We start from the raw sequence: 27,321 nt of genomic DNA on the forward strand, positions 1-27,321 counted from the left end.
ATTACAGCTCTGATTCATACTATGTATGAAGTAATGAAATTTTTGGATATGGCGTAAACATGGTAAGAATATACTCAGATCCTTGACATAAAGTGGCCTCGACAATGCTTCCCCCACCCATACATATTACTCTGACTCCCTCCAGTCACTATCTGGCAGAGTAGAGGTAGCAAGATTATACACTAGCTCAGCAGTTCCCAACCTTTTTTGACTCGTGAACCCCTTTCAACATAATTTTTTTATTGCAAGCCCCCTCTCAACTTAAAAATTTTTTTTTAGCAAACCCCTTTCAACATAATATTTTTAAAGCGAACCACTAATCCTATATTCTCTGAAATCGTATAATATTTAATTTTTATTATAAACTATTTCCAGTAAGAGTTTTTATAAGCAACATAGCGTAATAATAAAAATTATTATTAAATATCATTTATACTTTGTAAAGCAGTTATTAATCAGTCCAAACTAGATTTTGAACAGGCCAAGAGTAGAAAACTTGCTTCTTGTCCAGTGGTACCGACCATTGTGGTCTCTTGCCAAAACTATTGGCTGCAATTTTTGTCCATCTCTGTTCCCACTTCTGTCAAAACCAGATGGTTCTGTTGCCACATCAACCAAAGATAAAGCTGACCAGCTAGCATTCTATTTTTCTTCCAACCCAGTATTCCCAGTAAACCATTCAATGTAAACCATTCCCAGTAAACCATTCAATGCCACCTGTGGTCCTCCTTCAAAAGGATGTCAGGATTTTGATGAATCTGATGCTAAGAAATACAAGGTCCTGATGGTATTTCTCTACTTATTCTCAAAACCTGAGCTCGTGAATTTCCTTATTCCAAAGGTGTTTTTCCTTCTGCTTGAAAATTTGTTCATATCCCTCTAGTTCCTAAAAAAGGTGACAAATCCCTTTGATCCAACTATCGTCCCAATGCAATTACTTCTAATTTTTCTAAAGTAATGGAGAAAACAATTAACTGCCAACTCAAACTATCTAGAAACATTGCGGATTATAGCCTTAGTTGCTAATGTGCCAATAAGAATCCAAACCAATCCAAACCAAATCTAGAAACATTCCGTCTGATCAACAATTGCCAATATAGATTCTGTCAGTGTCGATCCACTGGTGATATTATGGCTTATGTTATCCAAATATGGACAAATTCAATAGAAAAGTTGGGTGAAACACAAACAGTTGCTCTTGACATCTCCCAGGCTTTTGTTCGTGTTTGGCATAAAGGTCTTCTAAATAAGCTTCCATTCTATGGTTTGCCAGCTGTTTTTTGCAATTGGGTATGCAGTTTTATCTCTGACTGCTCATTGGTTAATTGTAGATGGCTCTCTGTCTTCTAACTTCTCCACTAATGCTGGTGTTCCCCAGGATTCAGTTCTTTCTCCCACTCTTTTCCTCCTGTATGTTAATGACCTTCTTCTATGGATAGGGTTTCCACAGGAAATCCTATCCATAGTTTTGCCGATGATAATGCATTGCATTCCACCTTCCAGTTTGAGAAACATATCCCTGCTCAAACAGCTTCAAATTCTCGAATATCCACTACCATTTCCTTAAATGCTGATCTCCAGGTAATGGTAGTGTGGCAAAGATAACTTAATTTCAATCCTTCTAAAACTCAATCCTGTCTTATATCTCGCAAAAAGGATTCTTCTGCTCCTATGTTTATCTTCAAGACACTCTGATTTCTAGGCAAGATCTTTAGGGTTACTCTGACTTCTAATCTCTCTTGGCATAAGCACATTACAAATATTGCTTCCTCTGCATCTAAAAAAACTTGTTTTTCTCTTTTCTGCAGAAATCACAAATCTGGCCTACCATGGAATATTGCTCCCACATCAGGAGCGGTGCCCCCAAAACCTCTCTCAGGCTTTTAGATTCCATTGAGAAGAGGGCAGTTGGGTTAATTAATGTCTCATCTCTAACAGAAAAAAAAAAAAAAAAAAATCCAAAAAAAATTATGATTTTAGGGTCACCCGTAAATGATTACATCTACCCATATATTTACTGTGTCTGTAAATTGGGTGTGTTCTCTGGTCGATTTGTCTGTTCTTGCTATCTACGCCTGAGACTGACTAACTCAGCCACGGAGTAAAAAAAAAGCCCATTAAAATTCCTTGTGTCATCGATGGGATTCGAACTCGTGCCTTATCAATTCGGTGTGGGGAGGATGGTGATGATACCACTGTGCTACCAGTGCAGACGGTCTCATCTCCAACAGTCTCTCCACTCGTTGTCTCATAGACGTACTGTTTCTTCTGCATGCCTTTTCTACAGATTTCCAATCTGTAGAAAAGGCTTTCTGAATTGGCTTCTGTAATTCCCACTCTCTCTCTCTTTTAAAGCAATCCGAACACGTGCCACAACCAGTCAACATCCTTTTACTGTGCAACTTCAAACTCACAGAACCAACTTTTCTTCTTCCTCATTTATTCAGTAAGCTTCTGTTTTCTGAAACAACCTTCCTTCATATGTATTTCCTGAAAATTACAAGAAGTTCATTTCTAATGTCAACAAGTATCTTCTTTCAACTTTTCAACCCACGCATGGTACTAAGTACTATAGATTGTAAAAAAAAAAAAAAAAAAAAAAAAAAAAAAAGTACTTGTACATAATGATGGTGCTTGAGAATCAAAAAAAAATAAGTATGGAAAACATTTATTTAACATGATATACTGTAAGATAGTAAGCATGAATTGTTAGAGGCTTGCATCCTGCAGTGGGTTAATAATGGCTGCAGTTTACCTTTTTTTTTTTTTTTTACTGTAAGATAGTAAACTAATTTATGTAAGATAGTAAACTATAAGGAATTGTGGGAAATGTGGTTTCTCTCTTTGGCAATTCTTTACTTTTTATTTAATTTTATTTTACTTTATTGTTTATCATTATGTATATATTTTGTAGTTTACAATAATATACCTATGTGAATAAATCTAAGCAGACACCATTATAGAATTTTTAGTGCGAACCCCCCTGGAACACTTTCGTGAACCACCAGTGGGAACCGCTGCACTAGCTGATCCAGAAGCCTCCTAAAGAGTGACCAATAGGTTCGGTCTGGTTTACTAACTGGCAGCTGGCCTGCGAACACCGTTTTAGAGCTGTACCCTCGAAATTTAAGGAAGAAGAAGATCTCGCCATGATGTCTGTCATAACCTCAAAAATAATCAGTCATACTGCATGATGGAAGAAATGTGGAACGGTTGATTATGACCTTCAGCAGTATATTTCGGGCATTTTTAGAGTAGAAAATAAGTGTACAGGATGCCCACACCAATGCCAGAGCTTGCACTTGGTCATCATGCAACACAGCGGCAACCCCCAAGGAACTAGTAGTTGTTGGTGACTCTATTGTCAGGGAAACGGGAAACATCCTTTGTAAAAAGGATAGGTGGAACAGGACCAGGGTATGTCTGCCAGGGGCAAAGGTTGATGACGTTGTAGAGCGGATATCATCTTTTAAGGGCACAAAAGGTGATATAGTTGTACACGGTGGCACTAATGATATTAAGAGTAGGAGACCGGTGGAATTACTTAACAAGTACAGGTCCCTGTTGAAAAAAAGCCGTGAATTAGGGTTGAATTTGAAAGTGTCTGCAATTCTGCCCTGACACTATAGGAGGGAGTATATGATGAGAGCCCTGTCGATCAATTCGGCCCTGGAAAGATTGTGTAAGGCTCAAGGGGTAGAATTTTTTTCAGCCTGGTCTGTACTTGTTAACAGGAGAGACTGCTTCTACAGGGATGGGATACACTTAAATAGAAAGGGTGCAAGAATGTTTGCTGATGCTATTGAGGCAGTGTTAGGTGGGTCGGAAAACTGCTAGATTGGGGAGGAGATACAAGGACTAATAGATTAACAGTAGCCACTGGCAGAGGTGAAAGTGATTCTTGCACTGCTTCTATTGCAATGAGCTGCAGCCTGGAAAATAAGATGCAGGATATTTCAGAGACTGCTGGGAATCATTGGGGTACAAATAAACACATAGGTTGTGTTAGGGTAGCTAAGAAAAAGAACAGGTGCATGTATACTTGTGTGTACACCAATGCTAGGAGTTTAGTAAATAAATTTGATGAATTTGAGGTATTGCTCAAAACATCAAAGGCAGATATTGTGGGGATTTCATAGATGTGGTGTCACACAGATATAAGGAATGCAGAACTGGAATTTGGGGAGTACAATGTCTACAGAAAGGATAGACAGGATAGGAAGGGTATGCTATTAGTTAAGAAATACATAAAATCCAAGGAAGTGAAGCCAGTCGACATTGCTGGACAGTGCAGTGTCGAGTCAGTTTGGTGTGACATAAGCATTGGGAGATCAAAATTGAGAGTAGGAGTGTGCTATAGGCCTAACGACTCTGATGAGTATAATAAGAAACTGTACAGGGAAATAGTGGGCCAGTAAATCAGAGAGTCTTATAATGGGGGATTTTAATTTCCCAAATATTGACTGGAATTTGGAGCTGGTCACTCACACACTAGCAAGGCTTTTGTGGATTTATTGAATGATTGTTTTCTACATCAGCATGTTTGGGAGGCAACTAGAGGGAGTAATACTCTTGATTTGATTATCAGTAGTGATTTTTCATGCATTAAGAATCTGCAGGTAAATGAACCACTAGGTGGCAGTGATCACAGTGTGCTGAAGTGGGATTTATTCAAAGAGGTAACTACCATTAGGGGTAAAGGGAAGGGTTATTGTTTTTGTAAAGGTGACTACGATGGACTGAGACAGTATTTAAATTCTATACAGTGGGACCAACTGATGATGTTACCAACAGCAAATTCAAAATGGGAAGCATTCAAAGAACTTATCTTGGAAGCTACTAGGCTTTACCTACCAACTAAGAAATATTGTTCAAGGTTTAGGTCTAAGTGGATGTCAGATAGGTACCTACCAACTAAGAAATATTGTTCAAGGTTTAGGTCTAAGTGGATGTCAGATGAACTAATGAGACATATGGCAGAGAAGAAAAATGCATGGGATACATACAAATTAACACGTGACACAGAAGCCTATGATAGATACAAGTTGATCTGTAACCAAGTTACAAAGGAGGTTAGGCAGGCGAAGGCAGATTACGAGAAATCTTTGGCAAGGGATGCAAAGAAAAACAGCAAAGAGTTCTTTACTTATGTAAACTGTAGAAGGAACGGGATGAATCAGATTGGTCCACTTGATATCGATGGGTCAACTGTTGATGATCCTGCTCAGGTAGCTAACAAACTGAATGAATATTTTGCATCGACATTCACACATGAGGAGTTATTCAGCGAGGGGAATGCCAGAGGTGTATTCAACTCTGGCAGTAAGCTAGAGAATCTTGTAATAACTGAGAGTAAAGTGGAGGAGAAATTGTTGAAGATAGATTATTTTTTATTTTTTTATTTATTTATATATATATATTTTTTTTTGGCTGATGCTGCATAAGCTTGCTTTCTTGCATCAAATGCCTCTACTAATGCTAATGCTATTCACCTCCACACAATGGTTTGATGGCAGCTAGGAAGGTAATGTCTGTGGGAGCTTTATATTCTCAACAGTAACAATTTCCTGGAATTGCATGGACTATGATACCATTGCGATCTTTAGAGAAAGCTGGAGTGGATGGGATCAATCCAGTTATATTAAAGGAGGCAGCAAAGGAAGTAAGCAAACCCTTAGCCATAATTATGAGAGCTTCCTTGGACTCAGGGGAAGTACCCATGGACTGGAGATGTGCAAATGTGACCCCAATTCACAAAGGAGGATCAAAGGGCGACACAAGTAATTATAGACCTGTTAGTTTAACTTCTGTTCCTGGAAAATTAATGGAGGCACTGGTTAAAGAAGCACTGCAGGATCATCTAGACAAGACTTCAGTTATAGCTCAGACACAGCATGGTTTTGTTAAGGGGGAAGTCTTGTCTGACCAATTTGATTGGATACTATGATGCAGTCATAAAAGAACAGGATGCAGGGAATAACTTTGATATTATATACTTGGATCTTAGAAAGGCTTTTGATACTGTTGCACATGGAAGACTGCTGCATAAATTGGAGCAGTGTGGCATTGGAGGCAAATTGCTGCTATGGATAAAGGGGTGGTTGAGGGGGAGAAGACAGAGTGGTAATCAATGGACACTGCTCATCGTGGACTATTGTTATTAGTGGAGTCCCTCAGTGTTCAATATTGGGTCCATTATTGTTTTCTGTATTTATAAATGATATTGATGATGGTATATCAAGCTTAATGTCCAAGTTTGCAGACGATACGAAGGTTGGCAGGCTTGTCAAGGATACTACTGACACTATGCTACTGCAACAGGATGTGGAAAGGTTGAGCAGATGGGCTGAGAGGTGGCAAATGAAGTTTAACATTGACAAATGTAAAGTACTACACATGGGAAACAGCAACCCCAGAGCCACGTATCAACTCTGTGGTACTACACTGACAGTGGTAGAGAATGAAAGGGACTTGGGGGTGGTTGTGCAGGCAGGTATGAAGTTTTCTGAGCAGTGCAGACTGGCTGCAAGAGTAGCTCATGGTGTATTGTCGATGATATATAGGAATTTTTCTAGCAGGGATAAGGAGGTGATTATTCCCTTGTATAAGGCAATGGTCAGGCCACACCTAGAGTACTGTATACAGGTCTGGAGGCCTCATTTCAAGAAGGATGTAGAGATGCTGGAACGAGTACAGAGAAGGGCAACAAGATTAGTGAATGGAACAAAGGGGTGCTCTTACGAAGAAAGGCTTAAGTTTTGCAAATTACAGTGTCTGGGGACTAGGCACCAGCGAGGTGATCTGATAGAGGTGTATAAAGCCTTGAATAGTTTGAGCATGCTCAATGCTGATGGGATTCTTCCTCTTGCTCAGAATAATCACCTGAGAGGGCATAAATTCAAATTGAGAAAAGACAGATGTAGGATAGACGTGAGGAAATTTGCCTTTAGCCAGCGGGTGGTTGGTTGGAATAGACTTCCATCCCTTGTCGTGGAAGTTGATAGCCTAAATAAGTTAAAGGCTCAGCTGGACAGGTATTTCGAATGAACAGAGGGGTGAAGTGGAAGTGGTTATTTTTTTATTTATTTATATATATATATATATATATATATATATTTTTTTGGCTGATGCTGCATAAGCTTGCTTTCTTGCATCAAATGCCTCTACTAATGCTAATGCTATTCACCTCCACACAATGGTTTGATGGCAGCTAGGAAGGTAATGTCTGTGGGAGCTTTATATTCTCAACAGTAACAATTTCCTGGAATTGCATGGACTATGATACCATTGCAGTCTTTAGAGAAAGCTGCATTTTACTGATTGGCTTTGGTCTATCTGTTTTGAATCTGCAGGATCTATGTAGGTTGTTTGCAGTGCTTGGTTTGTGAACTGGCTTGTATCTGTCTGGCAAGTTTGTCTTCAATTCTCTGGATCTCCTGGTGCTGGCAAAGTAACCCTGGGTGTGGGAGGTGTTGGGGATCTGACGAGAACTGGGTTGGCAGTATTTCTCAGGGTGGCATCTGAGATTGGTGGGAAGAGAGGGCAATCCAGGAAGGAGAGTGGGATGGTGAATGTGCCAGTGTTTCTGTTGATGTTTGCACCTGTTGGAGGACCGGCTTCTATGTACTCTCTCTGCAGAAATGATTGTGTGAAACTTGAGGATCTTGGGCTCTTAAGGTTGAAGGTATGATTCTTGCAGATGTTGTAAAACACTGCATCACCCTTGCAGGTTGTCCCAGCACGTTCAGCAATGCCAGTGCCCAGCCTGTGGTGCGATTGCCCACTGTGCTGGCAATCCACTCAGTACAGGAGTCATGCATATCCAAGACATTCTCAGTATCTGGCAAAGCGTGTGGTTATCTGTAAAATTGATGATAGATTCATTTAGTCCCAGTTATCCAATGTAGATCACTGCATATTCAGTGAGCAAATTGGAAGCCAGAGCCAATCAGCAAAATGCAGTTTTCTGCAATATGATGGTATCGCCATCAGTCTGATTCTAGAAAATTGTTATTGTTGAGAATATACAGCTCCTACAGATAACCAACTAAGACCAATCACAATTTTCTTCTACCTTTGTGGCTGCCATCAAGTTTGCTCCATGGAAGTGAATTTGTTGTGCATTTCTTTCCCATTCTAAAAAAAATGCCGAAATCTGCTGTTGAAGGCCATAACACTTTGGCCAAAATATATGATATCCCCACCCCCATTACCTTTTTTCTATTTGTTTGTGTTTTTTGCTGATGCTTATTTTCATTTATAATTATTCATCCTCTGTACAAAACAATGGCAGCTGCATTTCAATAAATCATTTATAATTCATGCAGAGCAGGGTTCTTTCGGCTAAATCATTTATTAGTTCATGGTATATATATATTTTTTGATTTCCCTTTGCCTCCTACGTTGTGTTCAAAAGTTAAGGAAGTTACAAAACATTACATTTCAAAAAAATGCCTGAAGTATTTTTTTAAAAATATATCATTGAGACATGAAATATTGTGAATACAGTATAAAAATATTCACTGTTATTTGCTTGCTATATATTTTTTTAAGTGAATATTTCATTTTATTAAGTATTGGTTAATCTTTATTTTATGATTGAATCTATTTTAATGTATTTGTTGATTTGTAGAGTGCACCTGCATTGCATTTCCTTGTTTGAAAATCAAAGTTTAATTATCCCATAGGTTCTTGAGCTTAGTTTTCCTGCAATGGAGAAGTTAGATCTGAATAAATTATCCTTTGCAAATAAATTATTTCAAGAATTGTCTCGGACTTCATTGCAACTAACAGGTAAGAGGATTTAGGTTTTTTTTTTTTGACTTGAGTCACAGGTTTGTGACTCAAGTCAAAGTTTATTTTCCATAAATATATACGTTAAATCTCCATTATAATGTCATCGAGAGGAACCACAATGTTCTTGACATAACTGAGTGACTTTTTAACAGAGTTCGATATTTTTTTTAAAATTAAATGAAATTAGTAGAAATTTAATAACAAACTCATTTTCATAAGAATTTCACACATTATTTTATATACATAAAAACACAAATTTATATATGTGCAGTATTACTTTCAATACATTGCATATATATAATACTGTAGCATTTTCCAAATCATATTAATTTTTTGCAATCTATGAAATGGTATGATTGGCCTCTGTTTCTATAAAGTTGAAAAGCTTACCTGCTTGAAGTGATTCATCAGTAGTCCAAACTTTCAATTCTACATCTTGTTCAGCTTCGTCACTCTCTGCATTGCCAAATAACAAAAGTGTTAACCTCTCTTTTTCAGCTTTGAAACCTGGGGCGGTTTTCTGTTCTTTTGAAATGAATATTCAGCTTGGCATACGCTTCCAAAATAAGCCAGTCTCATCAGCATTAAACGCTTGACTTGCTAAATAGCCCCTAGTCACATTGGCATCCTTTAAAGTTTTTGGATACAAAGAAGCAACTTCCATATCTGCCCTGGCTGCTTTGCCCATTAATTTTTGATCGTGAAGACTGATGTTTTTTAAAATTTTCAAACCAACCCTTACTGGTCTGTAAGATGTCTGCATTGGATGGACCTGCTTTTTTCTTATAAGCAATTAAAAATTTGCATAGTTCTGGCACGAATAATATCTGAACTAAGAGGCATTCTATTTTGATCAAGATCTTCTATCCAGAAAGTAAGTAATTTTTCAGTTTTCTCCATTAATGGATTTCTCACTTTTGTAGTTGTGTTTTGCAGCCAATGATGTTGAACAGATAACTAAACTCTTAATTTTCTCAGAATTTTCCCTAATTCGTCAAATGCTGAATTCATTTATGCTGTATTTCTTGGCCAATGTCACAACTTTTTTGCCATTTTCTAACTCCATAATGATTTTAAATTTTTACTCTAAATTTAAAAATTTTTTTTTGTAGCTTTCTTCATTTTAGGTGCTAATTAAACACACACTTTATATAGACAAGAAATATTAAATCAGAAAAAGCAATGCTTACCGGTTAAAACAGTTTACATTGCACAAACCAGAAAAAGATTCTGTCTGAACAGCTAACATAGGATATTCCAGTCAATGGAAGAAGGTCATTAATATACAAGAGGAAAAGTGGGGGAAAGAACTGAACCTTGGGGGACATCAGCATTAGTAGTGAAGTTAGAAGACAGAGCCATCTACCATCACCCTCAGTGAGTGACCAGAGAGAAAACTGGATAACCAATTACTAAAAACAGTTGAAAACCATAAGATGGAAGCTTGTTTAGAAGACCTTTAACCAAACATGATCGAAAGCCTTTGAGATGACAAGAGCAACTACTTGTGTTTCACCAAACCTTTCAATTGATTTAGTCCATAAATGGGTAACATAAGCCAGAATATCACCAGTGGATCGACACTGACGGAATCCATACTGGCGATCGTTGATCAGACGGAAGGTTTCTAGGTAGTTTAAAATTTGGCGGTTAATTGATTTCTCCATTACTTTAGAAAGAGTAGAAGTAATTGCAATGGGACGATAATTAGATGGGAGTGATTTGTCACCCTTTTTAGGAACTGGCTGGATATGAGAAAATTTCCAAGCAGAAGGAAAAACACCTTTGGAATAAGAAAGTGAAAAGAGGCGGCAAAGAATAGGAGTAAGTTGAGGAGCACAGGTTTTGAGAACAAGTGGAGAAATACCATCAGGACCTGGAGCTTTCTTAGCATCAAGATTCATCAAAATCCTTCTGATATCCTTTTGACGGAAGACCGCAGGAGGCATTGAATGGAGCGCGTTGGGAATGGTGGGAGGTGTTTTACCAAGATCATTAATACATGAGCTGGAAGAAAAATGGGATGCTAGCAGGTCAGCTTTATCCTTGGCTGAAGTGACAACAGAACCATCTGGTTTGGACAGAGGTGGGAGCAGAGATGGGCAAAAGTTGTGGCCAATAGGTTTGGCAAGAGACCAGAATGCTCGGCTACCATTAAGGCAAGAAGCAAGTTTTCTACTCTTAGCCTGTTCAAACTCTAGTTTGGACTGGTTAATAACTGCTTTACAACTGTTGCGAGCTTTGGTGTAGGCAGAAAATCAAACTGAAGAATTAGAAACAAGCCAATTACGATATGCAACATTCTTCTCTTGGACAGCCTTAGCACATTTATTGGAAAACCAAGGTTTAGATAAAGGACGAGATGCGAGTGTTGGATAAAGGATTCCATTCCTGCAAGAATAATTTCACTGACACGATCTGAGCAAACGTTCACATCAGAAGTTTTGAAACAGTAATCCGACCAAGGAAAAGAAGAAAAGAAGTCTCTCAGGTCATCCCCTTTTGCATTCTTGTAATGCCAAACAACACGAGGTTGGGAATAGCCATGAGATAAAGGTTCCATTGGAGAAGAGACAATCACCAAGTTGTGATCTGAAGTGCCTAAAGGACCTCTCACTTCGACCGTGTACTTAGAAGGGTTGTTTGTGAGAAAAAACATCAAGCGTATTGGCTGTATGATTAGGATTGTCCAGTATTCTTGTAGGTAAATGAACAATCTGTGCTAGGTCATTAGTAATTGCAAAAGCCTCAGCATCTCGACCTGCTGGGTCGGTGTGACTAGAAAACGGAACCCAGCTGGAGTTGTGAACATTAAAATCACCAAGGAAAATTACCTCACTGTTAGGAAAGTTGAACTGGAAAAAGTCAAGTTGCAAAGAGAGGAAGTCAAAGAGCTCCAAGTGATTAGTGGAGTTGGGAGAACGGTAGAGACAACAGATGAATTTGACACAATGAGGTAGAGAGATTTTAAGCTAGAGAAGATCAAAGAGAGGAGATTCCAAATTGCCAAGTCTCTGACAGGGAATATCAGAACGGACATATGCACAAGTACCATATTTGAGGCGAAAGGAATCGTACAGCGAATAATTTGGGCATCTGAGATGAGCAGTAGTTGAATCAACCAATAGCTGAGATTCTGTCAGAAAAAGTACATGGGGTTTGGCAGACTGCAAGTGGAAATGGACATCGTTGAGATTAGAATTGAGACCACGTATATTTGTGAAATGAATTAGGAAGTGCTTGGGAGGTTTAGATCTTTTCGCAGATAATCTTGCTCTATTAGTTTGACAATTCATGGTGTATTCAATAGTAAGAAAAAGTGGGTGAGACATGCTGTGTGAAGTAATGAAATTTTTGGATATGGCGTACACGTGGTAAGAATATACCCAGATCCTTGACATAACGTGGCCTCGACAATGCTCCCCGCATACACATTACTCGGACTCCCTCCAGTCACTATCTGGCAGAGCAGAGGTAGCAAGATTATACACTAGCTGATCCGGAAGCCTCCTAGAGTTACCAATAGGTCGGTCCAGTGTACTAACTAGCGGCCATCCTGTGAACACCGTTTTAGAGCTGTGCCCTCGAAATGTAAGGAATATTGGATCTCGCCACGACGTTCATCATAACCTCAAAAGTCATCAATCAATACTGCATGATGGAAGAGATAGGGAAGGGTTGACCGGAACTTAGCTCTAGAGACTAAACATGGGTTCCACCACTTCAAGCCTCCAATAAGCAAAGTGGTGGTATTTCATCGGTTGATGAGAGTCATCTACCACCTGGTACTGCCTGGTAACATAGAGGGGCGGCGTTCCTCCATGTGGTGTAGGCACCACACCTCTACCCCTGCTTACGTTGGTTCACACCTGGGTGGTCACCCACCATGTACTTGTGCATGGAGGTTATACCCAGGATTACTAACAGTCCCACCATCGTGAAGGTGCAGGCAGAGGATTTGGCTGTCACAGACCGTCCAGAGTTCGCCGAAATTGGGTCCACTTGACTTAAGTGTCACCCGAATATCAGTTCCATCAGCGTTTTAGACTCCCAAGTAGCAAGTACAGCTTGTCTGGCATATCTGAGAGAATGTCTATGACAACCTCAAGGACCAAATTTCAACAGGTTTTCATGGGAAATATGTTCAAAAACAGAGATATGTGCTTGAAAAGTTCTCATTGCCCTTGGTTTTAAAATATCATAGGTTAATGACTGAAAACCAAGACCTGTAGTTGGTGTAATCATCTTTTCCATTTATTTTTTAAAATTTTTTTTGATGAACATTCAGGAGATTTCTAGAGCATTTGGGAGCTTTCTACAACATTCAAGAATGTTCTAGATTATTGTTACATGTGGAAGAAATGTCAGGTTGTTTCTGAAAGGTTCCAGACTGTTTGATGGAGTTCTATAGAAACATTGTGAGCCTTCTAGAAATTTCTCTGCCCATGTGTATATATAAGTGGGTTCTGCACCAAACAAGCATTATTGCATTACATAAAGTGTATGTGTTTCAGAGAGTGAGTGGTGAAAAAAAGTGAACAAATATTTTGGCGAATTAGTGTTTGTAAACAAGTGCATTAGTGTAAATCGTGAACTGTGTTTATATTATCAATAAAAATCTACAATTTCTTAATTGTGTTCTTATGTGCACGTACCTCAACCACACATGAAATATGTTGCATTCTTGCTGAAATAAGCCTGATAGCTTTTGCTTTGTTTGTGGAGAAGTATTAAAATTGCAACAGAAACCACTGTCACAACTTGTGACAAAAGCCCGAGAAATCTATTTTGGATGTAAGGTTGGAGATCAAAAAAAAGTATAAGTGCCAAAGGTTTGCTGTAGCCCATGTTGAAGGATCAGCAGTCATAACTCTATGCCTTTTGCTGTTCTAGTGATGTGGTGGGAACCTTGAGACAAAAAAACGATTGTTACTTTTGCATGACCAATATTTCTGGTTTTTCTGGGAAATCTAAGCATAAAGTAGAATATCCCAACATACCTTCTGCTCTAAGGCTGGTTACTCACGGTGATTTTGGCCAGTGCCAAAGCCACTGGAAACTTGTGGACTTGACTGATTCAGGGTTGGAAAAGGAGTCTCTAGAAGATACCGCAAAGTGTTATATAATCACTTAGGCAGAATTGAATGATTTGGTCAGAGAATTGGACCTCTCCAGTACCAGTTCTGAATTACTAGGAACATGGCTTCAGTAGTGGAATCTTCTTGAAAAGGATGTCAAGGAGTCTTTTTATAGTAAGAGGCAATCTACGATAATGACCTATTACTCATTGGATGGTGCTTTGGTTTATTGTAACATTGTCCAGGAATTACAAAGGGTTACATGTGGAGCACATCCCTGAGCAGCAGAGGTTTTTCACTGATTCATCCAAGGTCAGTTTTAAAGCAGTAATACTCTATAATGGAAATGAGTATTCATCTATACTATTGGCACATGCACTTCACATGAAAGAAACATACGAGGACCTGTAGGTTCTTTTGCAGAAAATATGCTATCAAAAATGCAAATGGAATATTTGTGCCAACCCAAAAGTGGTAGACTGGGTTTTAAGGTGGATATGTTAAATACTGCTGCTTTTTATGCAATGGGACAGCCAAGCAAAAGATTGACACTACAGGGTAAAAAAATGGCCAGACTGTTCAGAAAATACACCAGGGCAGAAAATGTAGTGCATCCTCCTTTGGCAGAAAGGTTAAAACATCTATTTACCTCCATTGCACATCAAATTAGGTTTGATAAAAAAAAAAAAAAAAAAAAAATATTTGTGAAAGTGATGAACAGAAAAGTAGAAGGATTTGCCTGTTTTGAGGCAAAGGTTTCCTTGAGTCAGTGAGGCCAATATAAGAGAGGGAACTTTTGTAGGTCCTCAAATCAAACTGCTATTCCAGATTGAATTCACTAAAAAATTAAATCCTATAGAAAAAGCCTGCATGCCATTTGAAAACATCTACCAGAATTTTTTAGGCGATTAGAAATCACAAAATTACACTGAAATTGTGGTTGAGCAAATTTTAGTGTACTGAGAGTTGGGATGCAACATGCTGTTAAAGCTTTATTTCCTACATTCCCATTTAGAATTTTTTTCCTAAAACTTCCCAAGTTTTAGGAAAAAGTAAAGATCCAGACTTTTCAACTCTTGGTACTGCAAAGTGTCATATATTCCTAAAACTTCTGAAGTCTCCACAGGAAAATTTTTCAAACGAAACACACAGGAAAAAGGGAAATTGGAGTTCAAATATGTTAACATTACCATTAGTAGAAGTGTATGATGCAAGAAAGCAAGCTTATACAGCATCAGTCAAAAAAAAAAAAAACGCTTTCCATTTCACTCATCCATTCACTCCAAAAGTTTGTCCAGTTCTTCCTTGAATTTATTTAAGCTATCAACTTCCACAACGACAGATGGAAGTTAATTCGAGCAATCAACCGCCTGCTGGCTAAAGGCAAATTTCCACACATCTATTCTACAACTGTCTTTCCTTAATTGGAATTATGACCCCTCAAGTGTTTTAATCTGTGCATGAGGAAAGATCCCATCAGTATTGAGCTTTCTCAAACCATTCAAGGACTTATACACCTCAGTCAGATCACCTTGAAGGTGCTTAGTCTCCAGATGCTACAATTTTCAGAATTTAAGCCCTTCTTTTGGTAAGCACAACCCTTTGTTCCCCTTATCAATCTCATTGCCCTTCTCTGCACTCGTTCCAGTAGCTCTACATCCTTCCTAAAATGAAGTCTCCAGACCAGTATGCAGTACTCAAGTTGTGGTCTGACCATTGCCTTATAGAAAGGGATAATCACCTCTTTATCTCTGTTAGAAAAACTCCTGTATATATCATTGACAAGACCCCATGAGCTGTTCTGGCAGCTGCACTGCTCAGAAAACTTCATATCTTACTGCACAATTACCCCCTGGTCTTTTTCATTCTCTAGTACTCTGAGTGTAGTACTGCAAAGTTGGTATGTTACTCTGAGGTTACTGCTGTCAAATGCAGTACTCTGCATTTAAACTTCAGTTGCCACCTCTCAGCACATCTGCCTGCCCAACCTTTTTAGATCCTGTAATAGTAGCGTCATTACTGTCATTAATAATATTTTTTATTTTCTGCAAACTTGGACTTTTAGCCTGATATACCTTCTTCAGTATCATTGGTAAATACAGAAAACAACAATGGGCAGAAAACCAAAACCTGTGGAACTCCACAAATAACATTAGTTCACGAAGAGCAATGTCTGTTGATTACCACTCTCTTCTCCCACTCAGGCATTCCTTTATCCATAGCAGCAACTTACCCGTAATTGCATACTGCTCCAATTTGTACAGCAGTCTTCCATGAGCAACTGTATGAAAAGCATTCCTGAAATCCAAGTATATGATATATAAATTTTTTTTTTGCATCCTGCTCCTGTGTGACCATGGTTTGTTGTTTATTTGGTTTTTAGGAGCATTAACAACTAAGGCCATATTGCTCCGGGGATATGCGGTGGTCATTCCCTGACCTTTCTGCATCCTCTGTATTTGGTGGTCACTGGCTCGAACCCTGGTCTAATCAAGAAGTGTGTGCTACGCACTGCTGCTCCTGCCCACCTGGCTACGGAGGTGCCAGTTGACCCTGGTATCGAAACAAATTGGTCAGAGAATATTTCCGTTTAACAAGCCCATTGGGTGTGAACTATAACTGCAGTCATGACTAGATGTTTATATAAACATCTAGAGTTTATATAAGTAAAGAAGTTTTTGCTGTTTTTCTTTGCATCCTTTGCTAAAGATTTCTCGTAATCTGCCTTTGCTTGACTGTCCTCCTTTGAGATTTGATTTTAGACTTTGCTTATATCTACCATAGGCTTCTGTATCGCCTGGTAATTTATATCTATCCCATGCATTTTTATCTCCCACAAGTCCCCTTTAGTTCATCTGATGTCCATTTAGGCCTATACCTTAAACAGTATTTCTTAGTTGGTATGAAAAGCCTTGTAGCTTCCAAGATTAGTTCTTTGAATGCTCTCCATTTAGAATTTTCTGTGGTAATATCATCAGTTGGTCCCGCTGTAGAGAATTTAAAAAATCTCCGAGGCCACTGTGGTCACCTTTACGAAAGCAAAACTCTTTCCTTTACCCTGATGGTAGTAACATCTTGAAGTAAATCCCACATCGGTATGCTGTGATCACTGCCACCTAGTGGTTCTTTTATCTGAAGTTTTTAAATGCATAAATAATCAGTGCTGATAATTAGATCAAAATTATTACTCCCTCCTGTTGATTCTCTAATATGCTGCTGTAGGAAAAAATCATTGAATAAATCCACAAAAGTCTTGTAGTGTGCAAGTGACCAATTCACAAGTTCCAGTCAATATGTGGGAAATTAAAATCCCCCATTATGAGACACCCTGATTTACTAGCAACCTCTCTGTTTCCCTGCACAATTGTTTGTTGTACTTGTAAAAGTTATTACACCTATATTACACTCCTACTCTGATTTTTTTTTTTTTTTTTTTTTTTTTTTTTTTCTTTCCCAGTGCTTATGATACACCAAACAGACTCTACACTGCATTGTCCACCATCCTTCCTGTACACATTGTACTCTCAAAATTCCAATTCTGCACTACTTATATCTGTGTGACACCATGTCTCTGATATCCCAACAATATCTGCCTTTGATGTCTTGACTAGCACTTCAAGCTCATAAAGGCGCCTCCGTAGCCAGGTGGGAAGGAGCAGCAGTGCGTAGCACACGCTTCTTGATTAGACCGGGGTTCGAGCCCGTCACCACCAAATACGGAGGATGCGGAAAGGTCAGGGAATGACCACCGCATATCCCGGAGCAATATGGCCTTAGTTGCTAATGCTCCTAAAAACCAGATAACAGTAACTATCAAGCTCATAAAATTTATTAACTATACTCCTAGCATTGGTGTATATGCAAGTATATACATGCACCTGCTCTTATTCTTAGTTACCCTTATACAGCCGATGTATTTACTTGTTCCATGATGACTCCCAACAGTTCTTGAAATCCCAATCACTTTTTGCAGTCCAGGCTGCTACTCAATCCAATAGAAGCAGTGTAAGAATCACTTTCATCTCTGCCTGCGGCTATTGTTATTCTATTAGCTTGTGTATCCCCCCCCCCCCCCAAGCTAGCAGTTTTCCATTGGTGGCAGGCTACTGTTGAAATCTCATATGGGAAACACCAGTGGATGATTATAAAAGGCAAAAATTGACAGAATAAGTGTTTTGCTATGAGATAAACATTTTTTTAAATAGAATAAGGTTAATAGACCCATTGTTTGATATTTAGTACTGCTTGTAACATTTTCTTAAAATATATGAAATCAGTAGAAACTTAGTTTTTGACTTTAATCCCTTCACCTTTAAAATTTGTGGGTGTTACAGCAATATGGTTGCCATATTTGAATTCAGAAACATAAAGGATCTCCGTGAATTTTTTTTTTTAGCAAAAAAATGTTTTCTTTTTATTTTTGCCAACCAGTGTAATTGGTGTGCTCAGAAGAGTATTGCTCTCTCTTGTTGCCTCTCTAATACACCGATGAGCCAAAACATGACCAGCGAGTCGTTATGCAAATTGAAGCAACTGCAGGTGAATTAAGATGCATGTGCGGGTCGGGACACAGTATAAAAAACAACTGATACTGAGCTCCGTTAATCACTATTACTCTTGTTCTTCGGATGGGAAAGGCAGCGGACTTAAGTGAGTTCGAAAGGCCAAATTATAATGGCAGACGACTGGGTCAGAGCATATCTGAAACAGCACGGCTGGTGGGGTGCTCACGGTCAGCTGTTATTAGTACCTACCGAAAGTGGTCCGAGGAGATAAAAACCCACGAACCGCTGGTGAGGTGTTGGACTACCACGGCTCATCGATGCTCGAGGTGAGTGGAGGCTCTCTCGAATGGTACGTGGCAACAGAAGGACGACTGGTGTGCAACTAGTTGGTGATGGGAGTAATGTGTCACAACACACAGTACATCGAACCCTGCTGAAATGGGGCTGCGTAGCCACAGGCTGCTCCAAGTGCCATGCTAACCACGGTTCACCGGTGACAGCACCTACAATAGGCACGCGAGCATCGAAACTGGACCTTGAGTGATTGGAAGAAGGTTGTCTGGTCTGATGAATCATGTTTCCTGTTGCACCATGTGGATGGCCAGTTACGTGTGCATCATTTACCTGGGGAAGTGATGGTGCCTGGATGCACCACGGGACGAAAACAAGCAGTTGCGGTGATGTCATGCTTTGGGCAATGTTCTGATGGGATACCCTGGGTCCAGTCATCCATGTGCTGGGCACTCTGACATATACTACCTACCTAAACATCATTGCTGACCAGGTACACCTTTTCATGGCAACGGTCTTCCCCTCTGGCGGTGCTGTCTTTCAGCAGGATAATGTGCCATGCCACACTGCCCAGATTGTTTGAGACTGGTTCGCGGAACATGAGGAAGACTTCTAGGTATTGCCCTGGCCTCCAAATTCCCCAGACATCAATCCCATTGAGCATTTTTTTGTTTTGTGTTGGAACAGTAACTCCGATCTGTGGCGTCTCAACCCGGATCTTACAGGAGTTAAAGGATCTGATGGTTAAGTGTTGCTACCAGATACCACAAGACACATTTAGAAATCGTATAGCATCCATGCTTTGCTGGGTATAAGCTGTTTTGGCTGTATGTTTGGGTTTGGGTTTTTGGTTTTATTGGCGCATTAGCTACTAAGGCTATAATGCGCCAAGACCATTGGCTGTATGTGAAGGACCAACATCATATTAGGTAGGTGGTCATAATGTTTTAGTTCATTGGTGTATGCTGCTGTAGAAAACAGTCGACCAATAAATCCACAGCATTCTTTAGTGCTAGTGAGTGACCAATCTACAAGTTCCATTCAATATCTGGAAAGTTAAAATCCCCCCATTATAAGATATTCTGATTTACTGGCATACTCTGTTTTTCTGTATAGTTGTTCATACAATCATTAAGCCTGTAACACACTTCTACTCTCATTTTTGTTTTCCTATTGCTTATGTCACACTAAACTGACTGAACATTGCACTTGCCACCCATGTCAACTGGATGCACTGCCTTAGATTTTGTGCTTTTTAACTAAGAGCATAAGTCCTCCACCCCTTCTTGCTCTTTCTGTGTATTTGTCTGCATTTGATGATTTGACTAGCACCTCAAATTTATTTACTGTATGACTAGCATTGCTATGCATGCAAGTATACATGCATCTTTCTTATTCTTAGTTACCCTAACAGCCCATGTATTGCCTTGTTCCATCATGACCCACAGTAGGGCTTGAAAACCCAGTTACCTTTATCCAGTTGCTTTTTAGGATGCTGCATGTTACAATAGAATCAGTGCAAGAATCACTTTCAATTTCCTGTTTGTGGCTGTTGTTATTCTATAATCTCTATGTTATCTCCCCCCCCCAAGCTAGCAATTTTCCGATCCAAGACTGCCTTGATAGCATCAGCAAATATTCTTGCACCCTTTCTACTTAAGCACATCCCATCCCTGTAGAAGCAGTCTCTCCTGTTAACAAGCATGGTCCCTGTTGAGAAAGTTCTACCCCATGAGTCTTGCACACCTCCAGGGCGAATTGATTGACAAGGCTCCCATCATCTGCTCCCTCCTATCATGACTGGGCAGAATTGCAGACATTTTTGAATTTATCCCTAACTCACGACTTTTTCTCCATATTCCTCTATACTTATTAAGTCCTCAGATCTCCTACTGTTAATATCATTAGTGTACAACAACATGCACAAAATATCACCTTTTGTGCTCTTAGAAGATGATATCTTCTGTACAATGTCCTCAACTCTTACCCCTTTCAGTTTTCCAGATGTTGATTGGAATTTGTGGCATGGTTGCTCACACACTAGTAAGATTTTTGTAGATTTCTTGGGAGACTGCAGCATGTTAGAGAGGCAACAAGAGGAAGCAGTACTCTTGATCTGGTTATCAGCAGTGATTCTACATGCATTAAGAATCTGAAAATAAAAGCCCACTGAGTTGGCAGCGATCACAGTGTACTAATGTGGAATTTAATTAAAGACATAAATATGGTCAAGGATAAAAGGAAAGGCTTTTGCTTTCATATGGGTGACTAAAGTGGTCTACAGTTTTTAAAGTATATTCAGTGGGACTAACTGATGATGTTGTCAACAGCAAATTCTAAATGGGAATTTAGAATAGCTGCTATTACAGGCAAGCAGTAATAGCAGCTACTAGGCTTTTCATACCAACGAAGAAATACTGTTCAAGGCATGGGCCTAAAGCAATGCCAGATTAACTGTTGAGACAAGTGGCAGAGAAGAAAAGTGCATGGGATGCGTATAAATTATCAGGTGATTCAGAAGCATATGTCGATATAAATTAGTCTGTAATCAAGTGACAAAGGAAGTTAGGCAAGCTAAGGCAGATAATGAGAAGTTTGCCAAAGAATTCAAAGAAAAGCAGCAAAAATTTCAATGCGTATATTAACAGTAGAAGGAACTGATTGAATCACATTAGGCTACTTGATGTCAATGAGTTAACTCTTGATAATCCTAGCCTTTCTGACAAATTGAATAGTTATTTTGCCTCTTCTTCTTCTTCTTCTTTGGTCCTTAGCTGGCAGCTGGGGGAGGTGGTTGGCCACGCAACCAGTATGCTGCTGTAGGTGCCGCAGGGTTTCGGACTTGCTCTGTGATGTTCTTCCATACCTTACGATCCATGGCTTCAGTCCTGGCCTGGTTAAGGTCGAGACGTCGGCTCTTCAAGTCATCTTCCACTTGCTTGGCCCACGTTTTCCTAGGCGCGGTCCGTTGGATGCTCCATTGGGTGGGTCGTTGTCTCCAAAGGAGTGTGGATGGTATTCTGTTCGTGCCCATTCTACATACGTGGCCAAACCATCTGAGCCTTCGCTTCTGGATTTGGTCGGCAATGGTTGGTTGCTGTTGGCATCTGGCGCGGATGGTATCATTAGTGATGCGGTCGCGAAGAGAGATGCCCAAGATCTGCCGCAGGCATCGCATTTGGAATACCTCAAGTTTGTTCAAATCTAACTTGAGACAAATCCATGTTTCCGATCCGTAAAGAAGAATGGGCAGGATCAAAGTCCGGAAGAGTCGGATTTTAGTCTTTGTGGAAATGTTGGTCCTCTTCCACAGACACCATTTGAGCGAGGCGAACGCAGTGGCCGCCTGTCCAATTCTGCTGTGAATTTCCATGGTGGATGCAACTTTCTTCTCCTGGACCAGCGACCCAAGGTATTAAAGTCCTGCACTTGCTCGATCTGGACGCCTTCGAGATAGATGGTGGCTTGCGACCCATCTGTTGTCAGGGCCTTTGTCTTACCAGCATTGATCTTCAAACCGTATGGCCGGGCAATGCGGGCAATGTCGTAGAGGATTTCCGTGGCTTCAGCGTCGTTACCGGCAAGGATAGCACTATCATCAGCAAACATCAGGTCAGTCACATAGTGATCCTTGTCATATTGTATGCCCTGTCTGTTTCTGAATGCTTGCCTCATAATGGCGTCGACCACGATGTTGAAAAGCAACGGGGAGGCTACATCCCCTTGGCGGACTCCAGTTTGGATGGTAAATTCCTCAGATAAATCGTTCTGGATGCGCACCTGGCTGGTTAAACCGTTGTATGCAGTTTGGAGGAGTGTGATGACTTTTCGAGGTACATGTTCAACCTCTAGTAGTTTCCATAAGGCAGGCCGGTGGACACAGTCGAAAGCAGACTTAAAGTCAATGAAAACAATGACGGTTCGCTGTCCACACCGGATCCTCTCCTCCATCAGCTGACGAATGGCAAAGATTTGATCACAGCATCCTCGCCCGGGTCTAAATCCTGCCTGTTCTTCTCGACTGGTTTGCTCGCGATGTTTTTGCAGTCTTCACTGGATAATCTTCATAAAGACCTTTCCAATGATGGAAAGGAGGCTGATGCCACGGTAGTTCTTGCAGTCCCGGTTATCACCTTTCTTGTGGATCGGTACGATAATGGCTTTCCTCCATGTTAACGGAATTTGTTCAGTGCACCAGATGGTTTTGAGGAGTGAGTGTAGTCGGCGAAGCAGTACATCTCCCCCGGCTTTGATCGCTTCTGTGGTGACTTGGTCCACTCCTGGTGCCTTGCCATTCTTCAGGGATTGTATGGCTGCTTTCACTTCTTCTACTGTAGGCTCAACATCGACCATGGAGACCTCAGGGGGGTCGATCGAGAGTGCTGTTGCTGGCGGTCCCTGAGGTGGGTCGTGATTATACAGAGCTTTGAAGAATTCACTCCACCGTTGCAGGCGTTCGGATGGTGATCGCACGAAGGTCCCATCAGCATTCTTGATGTTGTCACTAGTCAATTTAGTCTTTCCACTCAGACATCTGAGGGTGCGGTAGAGAGTGCGGTACTCGTTTTTGGATGCCGCCACTTCAAGATCGTCTGCCACTTGGTTCCAGTATGCTTCTCTTTCTGCTGTCATTCTTTGTCGGACTTCTCGGTTTAGCTGCCGGTACCGTTCAAAGTCGACCAACTTTGCCTGTTTCCGTATGTCCACGAGGTCGAGGCACTCGTCTGATATCCATGGTTGCGTTCGACGTCGGGCAGGTGGACATAGGGGCTTGGCACATTCCAGGATGGCATCAGAGATCTGCTTTTCTTCTTCATTTATATCCTCGGGCACGGCCAGCATCTCGAAGCGGTTGGATAGGGCGATCTGATATGCCTGTTTGTTGGCAGCATTCATTAGCTGCCTCCAGTCCAGCTTGGCTGACCGAGATGATCTTTTTGCATGCCGTAATTTGAGCTGCACCTTAGCCCGGATGAGGTAATGATCAGATCCGCAATCAGGTCCCCTCATGGCACGAACATCCATGAGTGATGAGCGAAATCTGGCATTGATCAAAATGTAGTCCAGGATTGCTGAGTCCTTGCCAGATGGTTTTCGCCATGTAAGTTGATGTTTTTGAGGGTGCTGGAAATGGCTGTTTCCAATGATCAGGTTGTTAGATGCGGCAAAGGACAACAAATGTAGTCCGTTGTCATTGATCTTCCCATGGCCAAACTTGCCCATTGTTGTTTCCCAACCAGATCTGTCCACGCCAATATGGGCATTAAAGTCCCCTGCGAGGATGATCACTTCTGTCTGCGGAATTGAATCCAGCGTATGTTGAAGCTGGTTGTAGAAGTCATTCTTGGTCGGGTCCAGGCTAGTCTCAGTTGGCGCATAGGCGGAGATAATATGGGTCTTGATGGTGCCCTTGACAGTAAGGACTGCCAGGCGGTCCGATATTGGTTGGAAAGCGATCACACTACTGGTGGCCTGAGCATCGACCATAAAGCCCACTCCTGCTTCTCGTTTCTCGCCACCAGAGTAGAATAGCATAACCGCTTCGTTAGGTGCTGGTGGTTGGATGATCATCGTTCCAGACCCGGTGAGCCTTAATTCAGATAATGCTGCGATTGATATCTTGCACCTAAGTAGTTCTTGGGCAATGATTTCCTTTTGTCCAACGTGGTGCCCCGTTCGAACATTCCATTCGCCAATGTTAATTGTCCTTTTCGGCGTAGTAAGTTTATTGCTGTGGCCAGTGATCCACTTCACACCAGCACCCTGGGTCCCCAGTGCTGGCGCATCGGCTACCCCGGATGCGGTAACATTGTTATAACAGCTTGTTCTGTGGCCAGTGGTCCACTTCACACCAGTACCCTGGGTCCCCAGTGCTGGCGCATCGGCTACCCCGGATGCGGTAACATTGTTGTAAGAGCTTGTTCCGAATTTCATGCGGTTTCTTGCCTAGTTTCCCCGGTTTCCTGGTTCTGGTCATTTCGGCAGGATGACCACCCTCCTCCTTTCGCAGCCGGGCTTGGGACCGTCCATGGCGGAGTTATTTTGCCTCTACATTCACATATGAGAGATTCTTTAGGGCAGGGGATGCCAGAAGTTTGTTTATGCAAGGTCACTTGGGGAATAGCAATAAAAAATAAATTATACACTTGGTGGGATTCAGTTAAAAGCAGTGTAGGAGGAAAGGGATCGACAATACGTGCAGATATCAAGTTTTCTGAACAGTGTAAACAGGTAGCTAGGAAAACCCATGGTGTCCTATTGATGATTTATCGAACATTATCCTGTAGAGATAGGGAGGTCATAATCCTGTTGTACATGGCATTTATAAGACCACATTTGGAATATTGTGTTCAAGTATGGACATATCATCTGAAAAAAAGACATTGAGCTTCTTGAAAGGTTCCGAACATGGGCAACTTGAATGGTGAGACCAGCAGAACGACGACTGTATGTGAAAAGTCTCCAATTATATGGGCTACAGTCTGGCAGTTGTGACCTGATTGAGGTTTATAAGGCCCTGTAAAGGATTAGTAAAATGAATGAATTTAGATTTCTCACTGTTATAAAGAATTCCAGACTAGGGGTCATAAATTCAAATTACAGCAGTTTGTAGGAAGTTTTCTTTTAGCCAGTGATTGTTGATTGCTGGAACAAGTTGCTTTCACAGGTAGTTGAGAGATGACAGTTTGAATAAATTCAAAGGTCAATTGGATACTTACCTGTGTGAGGAGGGAAGCATATAATTTGTATTTTCTTATCTACTCTTTTTTTATTTTATTTTGCCAGTGCAGGAAAAGCCTGTGACTTCCTTGTGCCATGTGATGAATACTGTTACTATATACGAGGCTTAATGTCAAAGCTTGTAGATGATACAAAGGTTGGCAGGGTGGGTAATGACAGTAATCAGAGTGAGCTACTGCCTAGGAAAGTTGGGTCAATGGGCTGAGAAATGGTAGTTGAAGTTTAACATCAGCAAATGCAAGTACTGCATATGGGTAGCAGTATCTCAGAGTAACTTATCAACTGTGTGTTACTATACTCAAAGTAATGGAAAATGAAAAAGACCTAGGGGGGGAATGTAATTGTGCAGTCAGATATAAAATTCTGTGGGCAGTGCAGATATGCTGCCAAAACAGGTCATTGCATGCTGGCAAAATAGGTCATGGGTTTTGCCATTGATATACAGAAACTTTGCTAGCAGGGATAAGGAGGTGATTGTCCCTTTGTACAAGACTATGTTTAGGCAACATCTTGTGTGGTGTACAGGTCTGGATGCCGCACTTTAGGAAGGATGTAGATCTGTTGGAACAGGTGCAGAGAAGGGAAACCAGATTGTTAAAGGTAGCAAAAGGGTGCTTTTATTTTGATTGTTGGGCAGGAAGGTTGTTGTTGAAGTGGATGGGTTGAATAAATTCAAGAAAGAGCCGACAAATTCTTGGACGGTATGGATGGGAAAAGTGCATATAATTTTTTTTTTTTTTTTGCCGATGCTATTTAAGCTTGCTTTCTTTCATTATTTGCCACTACTACTACTATTTGAGTCCCCCCCCCCATGCCACAGCACTTCCGCTACTTTTAATCCTTTGCTTTGCTGGTCTGATTTCTGTTTAAATTCAATGTAATTGAGAATACTTCACCAAAGTGATATACTTACATGCAGTAATAACACTTATCGGTTATGCAGCAGTTTTACCTATTACGCTATCAGATTTATGTTATTAATATATATTACAATATTGAGTTTACGCATACCATTATGAATGCAACATTATAAATTAATTATAACAATATTAATAAAATTATCACTTAATGCCAACCTATGTGATTCAAACTTTCGAGATACCTATTTACCAGAATTAAGACAGAAGAATTCCCCTGCCATGACTTACAGTACCCCGACTAATAGAGTCACCAACAATAACTACCTCCTGCAGAACCAGTGCATTCTGTCTTACGGATTGCTGTTGTGTCGCATGATGCAGGAATGTAAGCTCTCCCATTGAGGTGGGTATCTGAGTGCTTAATTCCTTCGAGGGCATCTAACCTGTTCTTCAAGCTGTCATACATGCCCATTAGAATGCTGTGTTTGTACTTCATTTTCTCATACTCTTTGCACTGAACACACACAGAGACATCCCCCTTGGCTGTATCATGTCCTCCTCCATATATCTGTAAACAATAGACAAGAAGGACATTTTTTTAAGGCTTTGATTCATTGGAGAACTGCCCTCTTCAGTTTCACCCCAAGCTATAGCACTCCTGCTACTTTGAGCTCTTTGCTTAGTAATACTAACTTTCATTCTTAGGTTACAGGATTAGTGGGATACCCTGTTTAACATGTAATGGACACTGATTATGTACATAATTATCAAATTTTATAGGCATTAGAATATGCTAATGTTTTTTATTTGCATTTGTAGTGAAAAAGGAAATATTGAATTTATTGGGTATTGCTTGCCGTTATTATCCCGAACACCTGCTCCAGGATTCACATCGTCTGATGAATGTATATTTGACAGAATTGAAGCAGCAGGTAATCATTTATCTTTGTTTGTCTTTAATGCTTACCATTCATACTTTCATGAGTTATTTTTTAGTTTATTACATAATACAAATAATTTGGAAAAATATATGGCCATAAGTATAATAAA

General features: G+C 40.4%; 1 protein-coding gene across 1 annotated transcript in view; it reads left to right on the forward strand.

The window, feature by feature from the left end:
- The window catches only part of LOC150083024 (DNA-dependent protein kinase catalytic subunit-like), a 127,922-nt gene that overhangs the window by 21,640 nt on the left and 78,961 nt on the right, over positions 1 to 27,321 (forward strand). The window contains exons 5-6 of the mRNA XM_090378357.1: positions 8,688 to 8,793; positions 27,091 to 27,203. Of these exons, the coding sequence (XP_090234483.1) occupies positions 8,688 to 8,793; positions 27,091 to 27,203 (219 nt within the window). The remainder of the gene's footprint in view (positions 1 to 8,687; positions 8,794 to 27,090; positions 27,204 to 27,321) is intronic.

This window comes from Mastigoproctus giganteus, chromosome 7 (assembly GCF_048544385.1).
Source record: "Mastigoproctus giganteus isolate SK-2022 chromosome 7, ASM4854438v1, whole genome shotgun sequence".
Taxonomy (NCBI): Eukaryota; Metazoa; Arthropoda; class Arachnida; order Uropygi; family Thelyphonidae; genus Mastigoproctus; species Mastigoproctus giganteus.